Source organism: Mesitornis unicolor, unplaced genomic scaffold, assembly GCF_000695765.1.
Source record: "Mesitornis unicolor isolate BGI_N332 unplaced genomic scaffold, ASM69576v1 scaffold8022, whole genome shotgun sequence".
Classification (NCBI taxonomy): Eukaryota; Metazoa; Chordata; class Aves; order Mesitornithiformes; family Mesitornithidae; genus Mesitornis; species Mesitornis unicolor.
The window spans coordinates 31085-42807 of NW_010168447.1; the positions used below are offsets into that span (position 1 = coordinate 31085).

Here is an 11723-nt window from a genome sequence, read left to right on the forward strand (position 1 = left end):
GCAGATTAACTAGAAATAAATTAATTTGAACTCTATCACTCTGAACTCCAAAGCCAAATTTTATAGTGATGAGAGATAGTAAATAGATAGAACAGGATAAGAGCATGAAATTGCTGTGTCTTCGGCCAGGATTAACAAAATTTAGGCAGGTTATTATGGTAGAAGGTTGAATTGGGAAGGTGTGATGTGTGCATCATGTAGTTCTCTTCTGAAAGACAGTTAATGGTTGCAAGTAAATTCTTCATTATTTGACATTACAAGTGAGCTTAATTTAAAGAGGATCATGATGGTAAATTTAAGTCACTCTATAAACACATTTTTCCATTATGTAAAACAACTTCCAAATTGGCTACTTTAGCTTGACGCATAATAAATTAACTTTGAACATCAAACTAACCCTCCCCACATAAATGTGATGCTGCCTTCTGAGAGGATAAGTAACAAATGTTCTCCTACAGGGCAATGCTCAAAGTCAACCAAGGCAGTGACAAGCTGTCTGCATCAAATGATTTATTCCAAGGTCCTTAAAAGTGATACTTTCCAAGGGATTCTGTGAGTTGTCAGGTCTCCTGAAACAAGGTATAGCAGCACAGTCTGCAGCCACTGGGCTGTGGAAGAAATAACAAATTCTTAGAGAAAGTCTGGTGCTGAAAACTGCATAGATTCTCCTCGCAATTGAGACAAACACTCCATTAGAAGGACAAAGAAGAGATTTATTAAGTGCTATTTTTCTAGACGATGCTCAGAAAGTGTTTAATTTGCTGCCCCTAACTGATGAAGCCATTCCCTAGGCTAGAAAACTGCATCCTGGTAAATATTTATGTTCACTAATTTTTAATGCTCCTTTCCTATGCACTCAGTCTGAGGATGTTGATCTGCTTCTGGTAAGTGGTAGTGATGTTCATCTTAATAACAAGGAAAAGAAAATCAGTTCTTTTGTATGGTTGATACTTGTGTAGGTGATGTGTTGGTTGAAATAAAGCAGAAAACTTTACCATAACTGTCTTGTGAAAAAAAGGGTCATCATAATTTTTGAAAGATGACAATATGGAGGTCCAGGTGCAGTCATTGCACACACTCATATCAAGCATGGTAGGATAAAGCTTTCTTGTTGCTGGTGCTGTGAGAGCATGTAAACTTGTGCTGTTGAAGACGGTGCAGCCTTATGACTTTTTTTGGTGCTCTCTGGTTATTTTATCCTGCCACTCACAGGATTAGAGTTCTTCAGTGCAATTTTACAGTGCAACATCTAGTGCCCAGGAGTTAAAGATAAGTGTGTAACTGCTGTGCTACCTAACGCTCCTGAAGTTTGTTTTATTGCTCAAAAACAAAGTAGTCAGAGCACCATCTGCTGACAAGAGTTCAGTGTTCAGCAATCTCGATGTGCCCCTCACTGTCGAAACATAAAATCTGGTAGGACTGGGTTTGGGGTTTTTTCCTTTTTTTTTCATTTGAGTGAAAGGAAAACAATGGGAATAGAGTTTACATATTTCATTAGTTTTTCACACGATCTGTTCTTCTACCCACAATAAAGGCAATCTTACTTGTTACTAGTTCAGTTACCTAGGAGATACTGATGTAATGGGTTACTATGGTGACAACTGGTCTCTTGAAGGCTTGTAAATGATAGGGTTGGCAGAGTTCATAAAAGCCACATGTTAAAAGATTAATCTCTGTAAATTTGTATCAGCCTGTATTTCTCATGCACAAAACATACCCAGAAAGCTAATACACTTAACTGACTTGAAACGACTCAATAATATGTTTATTTTACTTACTTTAAAAGAATCAGAGGATAAATAACTCCCAGTCTGCTCAGTCATTGGCTACTCCAGTGGTTTCCGTAGCAACTCCTACTCTACCAGGGCAAGGGATGGGAGGATACCCATCAGCCATCTCAACAACATATGGTACTGGTAAGTATGGGTGCAAGATGTGAAGGGTGGAGGAGGGAGCGAGATGCTGACGAATGTCTATCTCAGTACTAATGAATTAGCTAATGTGTGTTGGGAGAAACTGAACAATTAATAGATGATACGCTTTTGCACTGCGTTTGCGTATGCTGTATGTGTCACTAACTTGAGACATACTTGTTTAAAAGTTAGCTATTTTGTTCAAAAGGAAAACTACTTTGATAGCTTCCTTTGGCTTTAATAAAAAAGTAACTTAAAAGACACTTCTTAATCCTCTTAATAGAACAGGTAATTTCATATAGTTGAATGCCCTTTCCTAAAGTCATAAGGGAGCAAGCAGTTTCACTGGCTTCAAAACAGAGTTCAACAACTTTGAGGGCTATCACATAGTTACCAGGGAGACACCATAAATGAAGCCTCCAGAGATCCATTCCAGTTCTCACTGCACATTGCTGCTGTATAGAGCATGCTGTCATGCGTATCTGATGCCCTTAGAGAAGCTGTGCACTGTTCAGACACAGGCTGAATTATTCTGCAAGGAAGCCTGTAACCAAATTATGATGTTTTTCAAGCCTTTGACTCTGTGAGAATGCATCCGTAGTTATGGTGGATATCCAGGCTAAGAATGCTTTGGATATTCCAGATCCAGAAAAGCCCTGCTAAATTACAGAATAGTTATTAGTGCATTATTTGCTCCCAAGTTAATGAGTTCAGGGAAGAGGAAGATCTACTTTTTCTGCTGCAACTTAATGTGATTGGTGTAATTAAAATCAAAAGGCTTATAAAGTGACATGTAAAAATTACGATGCTAGTTATTGTTTAATTGCTTCCTCTTTAATTCTCTTTTAATTATTGTCTTTTCTGTTTTCAAATCTAGAATATTCTCTGAGTAGTGCAGATATATCATCTCTCTCTGGGTTTAATACAGCCAGTGCTCTTCATCTTGGCTCTGTGACTGGCTGGCAACAGCAACACCTACATAACATGCCACCATCTGCCCTCAGCCAATTGGGGTAAGCAGTGTTTTCTTTATTTTATTGTTCTATAATGACTTCACTCTCCCCAGTGATCCCAAATCTGAAATATATAATGACAACATATCAGCACATATTCACTGTGTGTAAGACCTCCTTTTCCCAAAACTGGAACTACATATTTCATTAGAAGTTTGCTAGGTAGCTGCAGTGAAATATTCTGAGTCCATGATACTTTCTCAGTAGTGCAGTAAAGGCTACTGTTCATGTTTTACCCTTTATTTCTTTAAATAGCATTTTATTTTGCTACTAAAGACCAAACTAAACACTTAGATTGTGCTGTTGCTGTATTTTGCCATTTATGCTTTTTATTTCCAGTTACTATAGCACAAACATTTACGGTAAACTTGAAAATTTTCTAAATATTTTTAATCAAGAGTGACATCCTGATTTGACCTGAGATTAAGTGTTAACCTTACATAGTAATCACATACTCCCTCCTGCTCAGCTCTGACATTCAAGTTTCATTTATTTGGAAATATTTTCTACAAGCAAATAACATAATGAGGCCTAAGAATTGTAAGCCCACAAAACTCATTGTGATTTGCCAATGTTGAGGATAGGTATTCATGCCCTCTAGTGGATAATTTCAAGAAATTTATTCAAGATTGGTGAAGCAGACTGCTAAATCATTTAAGGATTTGTTTTAAGAGTGAAAATTCACATGGGGGAATCACCTAATGCATTATTGAAAAAGCAACCTATTGGCTCATTGAAGTGAACTTTAAGTATGATTTTCAGAAGTCCTGGTATCTGCAGTTTCTATTGAGTAAGACCGTAGGCATTGACCAGCACACCACATGTAGCCTAAATTATGGCTAGACATGTTTGAACTTTAAAAGTTTTCATTATAAAAATAGAAGCTGAAAACTGCTGGAGTGTATTTATGAGGAGAGATTTAATTCACATGCATTTGAAAAGTAAACTACTTCTTTTCCAGAAAGAGGTGTTGCACATATGCGCTATTTTTTTTTGTAAGATGGTTGCCATAATGTGAAACTATTTTAAACTGTAGATGTGGCTTAAACTTCAAAATTCTCCTTCTGATTTATCTGACCACTTTTTGTAACTTACTGTAATTTCTTTACCATATACAGACAGATTGGGGGTCTTTTTAAAGGACAGCTATACAAGTGATTCAGAGAAAACTAATTTTTTTTTAAGCTTCACTTCCATATAAATATATAGATACTAACTACATAAAAATATACAACTGAAATAGCTGCTGTGCTATAAAATACAGTCTTTATACTTTTCTTTTACTCTTCTGTTTTCCTTTTGAGTTTGCACTGTTTCTGGGGCAACATTCAGGCTAACTGTACAACCAAAGACATAAAGTCTCAAATAAATTGAAAACTCACATGTTAGATATAAATGTATAACCTTACAATAAGCTGATTGTTTTCGGTGGTGTACCAAAGAATGTAATAAGGCTATTTGGTTAACCAAAAAAGTATAAATTAAATCCTAAACTAACTACATGCCTTTTCATATATGTCACACATCGTCATCTGTTTCTAATTCATATCCCAGAATGTCGAAGTGTAATGGCTGTGGCTGGTGGAATACACTCTGAGTTACTACTTTTATTATTCTTTCAGTGATTTGTAAATTAATTCAGCTCTGAAAGCTTCTTCACTGACAGTTTTGGAGAAGTCTTCTATCTTTGCAGAAAATCATAAGAGTTCCTTTGTTTTATTTTAGTCACCAAGTTCTACACCTGTGTCAACTTCTGGATTATCTGAAAAAATTGCAAATATATAGGACATATTCAGTCCATGTCAACCTGAGCTAAAATTTGCAGGAAGATTAAATCACACAGAATTATAGTCATTCCTAGGTTTTGAGAAAATATACTAGAAAGCATTTGGCAACCCAAATCCCTGTGCTGAGTGAGGTCATATATTGAAAAGATTTCGTAACTGTGAGATGTTTGCTGGTAACAGTAGGCTGCAAAGACCCATGAGAAAGGAGAGTCACTAGAAGAGATGTCCTAGTTCTCCTACAGGTTTTGTTTTCCAATTAAGCCTGAAGGTGAAAACCAGCTGTGCTTCCTCAATGTGTGGCAGAAGAATATGGTTAGCAATAGAATAGGATGTGGTTAGATGTATTAGCTGGCTCCAAATAAGTCCCAAACAATGTCAGAACCATCTGCAAGATAATTGGAGTTCTCTACAACCTTGACTCTTAAGTCTTCATGTTGACTCTGCAATTTGCAACCATACAAGTGCCAGTGGGCTTGAGGGCAAATACCTGAGGACATGGGAGTCCTCATTTTCCCTGCCTGCCCAGCTTCTGGGCTTTTGCTGAGCCTGATGGCTAGGATAACAGTGTAGAGCCTGTTTTTCAATGACTATTGAAACAAGTCAGTTTTTTCAGCTTCTTAAATTAAAAAGCTAAATGGTGCTTTCACAGTCTTGTAAGTAGGTCTACATCTGGAAAAAATACAGACAAATTCTACTGAAAATCAATCCTTCTCAAACCTTTGAGATTTTGACTGAATATTGCTGCAATGTCTCTTACAGAGAGGATTACTGCTTATTTAATATGGACCAAAGAGTCTACCAGAAGTTAATTGGAGCGAACCAGAAGGGAAGTCCATTCCAAACTTCAAAGTAAATTATCTAAATTTTTTAGGCACAAGTCTATTATATGGAAAATGTTCTCTTTCATCCATATTTCCCAGTCTAGGAGAGACTTTTCTTCCATAAGTATCATCTGCAAGTGAAATTTTTGCCTTCCTAAAATATACGTGCAAACAGTATTTCATCTGAAGAATCTTCAGTATAGATAATTATTTACATAAAAGAAGTTTCTCCAAACTCCTACCCACCTGAACAAAAAAATGTCCAAATTCATGCATACTGTTAACTTGTTGTGTTACTCTTACATAGAAAGCTTATTATTTAGCAGCAGTTAATTTTGATTAGGTAAAAGCCATAGCTAGATATGGGCAAATATTCTCCACCGAACCATTTTTACTGAAAAATTTAGATGTAGTGACATAATGTTTTCTGAATTTGTATCACTTCTGCCAGCTTTCCTGTTTTGAATAAAAGTCTTACGTGTTTAGGATTGAGCCTTTTTTCTTATGCCACCATTGTAAATAAGATGTTCCAGTGATTCAGTTTCATATTATTCTTCATTTAGAATTTTTTTAAAGTGTAGGACTTAACATGTAAGAGCTAAGCAAAATATCTTGACACATTCTGCTTTTCGATTAATCAAAAAATACAGAAAAACAAAACTTTGCTTTTACTCAAAAGAAAACCAGAGGGGAGAAAGGACATTTACATTGTTAGCAAGTCAAAAATGTTCTCTATTTTCATAGTTACAGACTAACACATAACTGAAGTTATGTAACTAAATTTTGCAGTGAATTTTCAATGATCCCTTATATATATTTATGGGGAAAAAACTATATGAAGTGAGGAAGTAAGCTAAATTAGAGAAGCAAGTGTGGGCATAAAAGATAAGGTATGTGAGGCTCTTTGTTCCTTCAATAGACCACTATCTCGCCCTGCAAAAACCAATCTGGTGCATGTTCATGTCCTCACTTATGACCTACTCATACCTGCACCTTTACCTATGCATGCGGGACTTCTGTGGGAGATTTAAATAGATGGAGACACACACAGAGCTGATCTTACTGGCATCAGCAAGGACTAAATTCACTTGCAACCTCGTTGCATCCTGACTTGCTTCCCACCTTGCACATCTCAGAGCTGTGTAGCTGTTCAGTGGTGAACCCAGAGAGGAACCAGCATTTCTCCCTTGTGGTTGTTGTATTCTAAATAAACATCACATTTTCACTATGCTGGTCTCAATAGGAACCGCTGTGTAAAATCAAAACATTCATTTTCTTCACTGTCCACGTAAAATGAAATGTTTTCACATAATATATGGAAAAAAGATTATTATGTCAATAGGATTGGACTGCATGGCACTTATTGAGTGCTTATAATTATACACAATCCTTTGAAGTCATTTTCTTTATTTTCTCTGTGGATTTTCCATATTCAAAACCTGTTTGTTTTTCAGTGAACTTGGTGTAGGTTTCAAATGATGAAAATAGAGCATGACTGGACCAAAATGACATAATTATATGAATCTACAGTATAAAAAATGCATTGATACATACGAACAGCTGTTTCTGCACTCATACACATGCATATCTGAAAAGAAATCATTTTGTAGCGGACGGAATTCTCATTTTTTTATAATACAACTTCTATTCTAAATAGAGGTCAACCCTCTGTTTAGAATACAAGTCTAAAGACTGCACCTAAGTATATGTTATTTCATCATTCACATCTATATGTTACAGTAAGTTTCCCTTGTAATTGACCATTCTAGCTTATGAGATTCCCATTAAAATATTTCAGAAAATTTTATTGAAGTAATGTAAATTACCGTCACCAAAAACAGATTTTAAAATTCAGAAATAGTTTTAGCAGAAAAATACTATATTTAAAAAGAAAAAAATTTAAATGATAACTCAGAATAGTTGCTTGAATTTATTTATATTGTATTAAGCCTGAAAAAAAATAATCCTGACCTGCTAAAATGGCTTCTTAACCTTTTTTCAACTTAAAAAAAAGTGTTCAAAATGCAGATCAACCTGTACCACTTTTAAAACTGACACCAATTTGTATGCCAGGTATTTACATCACGCTGCTGATGAATCACAAGGAATCTAGAGAAAAGTCTATAGAGATGCATTATCATATTCACTTCTGAAACACTATTAAAAAAGCAACATTGCAGTACAGATACCAGCTCTGTTTCATTGAAAATGCAGCTTATCCCTCTCAATTTGTCCCTTTGGGGGCTGTCACACAGCAAGAATGTTCCATGTGAACAAATTTGGCTGAATACGGTTGGTTTTAGCTAGCATGAGGTTTTTTTAGCTGCCCCCAGCTTTGCAAAGTAACATGTCATCTGCTCATATCAGACACTTCCAAATCAAATCCCTAGGCTCCACGATCCTTTATTATGGGGCTTTCAGGTTTAGCTGTAAGCTTAGCATCTAAAATTGTATGTAATCTTACCATACATCCTAAACCGCAGCCTGTTTTCCCAGGTGAAGTCCTAGCATCTCCTAAGCAACTGAAACATAAAGTCACTGGAAATGAAAAGCAGAAAAACCAAAAACCTTCAGGAATGCATTTTTCAATTCTCGTTGGATTCTATTCAACATGTTTTCAGGAAAAGAGTGGAATATTTCACTAAATTGTAATGACAAAGTCTGATATTTACAGTTTCTTATATGTGTTAATAGTTACAAAAGCAAAGAGAATGTCCGCTTTGCCAAAAAAAAAAAATTGCCTACAATTGGTACTGTAAGGGCTATTACTCATCGACTCTGTGACTTATAGAAGTGGTTGCTGCAAATTTGGCACATTCATCTGTATAGCAGTGAAGGGTAGATAAAAGCAATCGGAGGTTAAACATCCTGTTTTCTCCGTTTTCTAACAAGATCCATCCATTATTAAAGACCACAGTAATTTCTGATAAAAGCAGCTGATATTGTTCAATACTGAAGCCGTATAGTTCAGTTTTAAATCTGTCAGAGGAAAAGAAAACATTTTGTCTTTCATCAAAGTTGTAGTAAATGTTCCATAAGTAAAGCTCAGTTCTCAGTTGATTAAATATCAGGAAAAGTGGAATATTTCTGTAAATGAAAAGACCACATCTAAAATAAGGTGTTTCTTCAACATGCTTAAAAATTACTTACAAATCCCACTTTTCTTGCAGTAAAACAATCTGCACATCCCTTTGGGTTTAAAATCTTAGGAGACCAAGTGATCTGTTGTCCCTACAGCCTTTGGTTTTCCCCTATATAAGTAAACGTTGAAGCTGTGTCTCTGGTGACAGGCACTAACTTCAGCCTAGCAAATGCTCCCTGAAGTGGGATGTAATGGGAACCGCATGTTGAGAGCTCTATTTTAATGACAAAGAGAAAAGTCAGGTTTTACCAGGAGGTGGTGCTTTTGTACAAAACATCCTGCAGACGCAAGTGATCTCATTCCTCCCACAGAGATAAAGTGCACTCTCAGCGCTGGCTCTCCTCCCTGCCTGTTTCAGCTTTCCTCTGCCACTGCCTGCCCACAAAAATGCACTTAGAATAGTGATATAGCTTTCTTTTGAAAAATGTGTTAGCGTAGCAGTTTCTCTTGATGCTTGGAGCATCCTCTGAGCTGGGCTCTCCTACAGGCAAACAGTGCAGTCCTCTGATGTCTTCCACTACCCTTCAGCTTCTCTTTGGTAGCATATTCAAAAGCACTCTGGATTGAGTTATGAATTCATAGATTTATACCACAAAATCATGTCTAAATCCTTGCCTGCCTGTGGTAGTTTATTAATACCAATCCTAAGACCAGCAGTTTCAACTGCATTCTGAAAGGTGTAAAATGTACCTGGCCCAAATTTTTGTTTCTGTTTTACATCCGAAGTCACATGTCAAAATGAACAGTGATAGAGATATTTGAGTGCATTCACAGCAATTGGATTAACCCTGGTAGAAAGTCTGTGCCTCCCCGTCTCAGCCAACGCATACATACACACAGACACACACACACACATATTAGTCATAAAGAAACCTGCAGGTACCACCTCCAACAGTGCAAAGGCTCGCCTTCCAAAATTCGTTGTGACTCTTGAGTCAAAAAAAGGAGAGAGAGTGAGTGAAAGCAAGAGCTCCTGTCAAACCGAGGGCAAGTCCCGCTCAAGCCAGCCACATTTGTGGCAATGCTTTCCTCTCCTTGAATTTGTGAATTCTGCCCAAAAAAACAGTCCTCATGCTCTCCGCCTGTGCTGGTCCCGCGCGAGCCTTTCCACTGGTGTTCTGTGTGAGTGTTTGTGCATATCTGGGGGCTCCATGCCTCCTCCGTCTGTAACTGGGTTTCCTTTCCTCCTACAGAGCTTGCACTAGCACTCATTTATCTCAGAGTACAAATCTCTCCCTGCCTTCTACTCAAAGCCTCAACATCAAGTCAGAACCTGTTTCTCCTCCTAGAGACCGTACCACCACACCCTCGAGATACCCACAGCACACGCGCCATGAGGCGGGGAGATCTCCAGTCGACAGTTTGAGCAGCTGTAGCAGTTCTTACGACGGGAGCGACCGCGAAGACCACCGGAACGAATTCCACTCCCCCATTGGACTCACCAGACCTTCGCCGGACGAAAGGGAAAGCCCCTCTGTCAAGCGCATGCGGCTCTCTGAAGGATGGGCGACATGATAACATTATTACCTATTAGGTTTTTGTTTTGTTTTGTTTTTTTTGTTTCTTTTTTTTTTCTTGCAGTGTGTGTGTGTGCTATACCTTACTGGGGGAGGGGGGGGTCGATATGCATTATATGTGCCGTGTGTGGAAAAAAAAAAAAAAAAAGTCAGGTACTCTGTTTTGTAAAAGTACTTTTAAATTGCCTCAGTGATACAGTATAAGGTTAAACAGAAATGCTGAGATAAGCTTAGCACTTGAGCTGTACAACAGAACACTTGTACAAAATAGATTTTAAGGCTAACTTCTTTTCACTGTTGTGCTCCCTTGCAAAATGTATGTTACAATAGATAGTGTCATGTTGCAGGTTCAACGTTATTTACATGTAAATAGACAAAAGGAAAACATTTGCCAGAAATGGCAGATCTTTACTGAGAGAGAAAGCAGCTGTTATGCAACATATAGAAAATGTACAGATGTTTTGACAGACCCAGCGGTTGGGTGACCGTGAATTGGTGGTAGAAAGAGACTGGGTCACCTAACATACCGAAAATGCTCACTAACATGCAGGCATATCATTAGAGTATGGCACTCAGTTAAAATGGATCAACATTTAAATATTTGAAGAGGACCATACTTGTAAAAACGTTGAGTTCGAGGGCTAACATATTTAATTTTAAAAATTCTGGGTCTGCATCACTTATTAAATAAAAAAAAAATATAAAAAATATGTACATTACATTTTGCTTATTTTCATATTAAAAAGTAAGACAGAGTTTGCAAAGCATTTGTGGCTTTTGTAGTTTCCTTAAGCCAAAATGTGTTCTTTTTTCCTCGATAGCTTCGCTAATCTTTTAAACAGTCCTGACGAAACAAACAAAAAGGACTTTTTGTATAGAAAGCACTACCCTAAGCCATGAAGAACTCCATGCTTTGCTAACCAAGATAACTGTTTTCTCTTTGCAGAAGTTTTGTTTTTGAAATGTGTATTTCTAATTATATAAAATATTAAGAATCTTTTAAAAAAAACTGTGAAATTAACATGCTTGTGTATAGCTTTCTAATATATATAATAATTATGGTAATAGCAAAAGTTTTTGTTATCTTAATAGTGGGGAATTATATTTGTGCAGTTGCACACTTAACTATTTTCTTTCAGTTTTCTTTTGCTGGGTATACATTTTACAGATCGAAGTAAGCTGTTGAGAGACTGATCTGTAAAAAAGTTAGAATTTACCCATGGTGTAACAACTTAAATCATTTTAATACAGCATTTTACAATCAGTTGGGTGAACTGCGATCCATTGTATATACTGATTAGTTCTTTCATGCTGTTTTGTGCATTGTAACAAGTTAAGGGCCCTTCTATTACTTAACGTCCTGCGTATCTTGTAGTTTTCCATGGGTTAAATGACAAAGCGGCATCACTTGGCCCTTTCTCATGAGCGAAGCTGGTATTCTGCCTGTCAGAATTGGATGTACAGCTCAAACGGCTGTCGGTCACGTGAGCGCAGGTGAATATTTGCAGAAGCAGTAGGGAGAGTTAAAGG

General features: G+C 37.0%; 1 protein-coding gene across 1 annotated transcript in view; it reads left to right on the forward strand.

Moving 5' to 3' along the window:
* Positions 1-11449, forward strand: part of MEF2C (myocyte enhancer factor 2C) — a gene marked incomplete at its 5' end in the record, with an annotated part of 35909 nt that extends 24460 nt beyond the window's left edge. The window contains 4 exons of the mRNA XM_010179010.1: positions 861-884; positions 1787-1916; positions 2791-2926; positions 9870-11449. Of these exons, the coding sequence (XP_010177312.1) occupies positions 861-884; positions 1787-1916; positions 2791-2926; positions 9870-10191 (612 nt within the window). The remainder of the gene's footprint in view (positions 1-860; positions 885-1786; positions 1917-2790; positions 2927-9869) is intronic.
* Between the last annotated feature and the right edge of the window lie 274 nt (positions 11450-11723).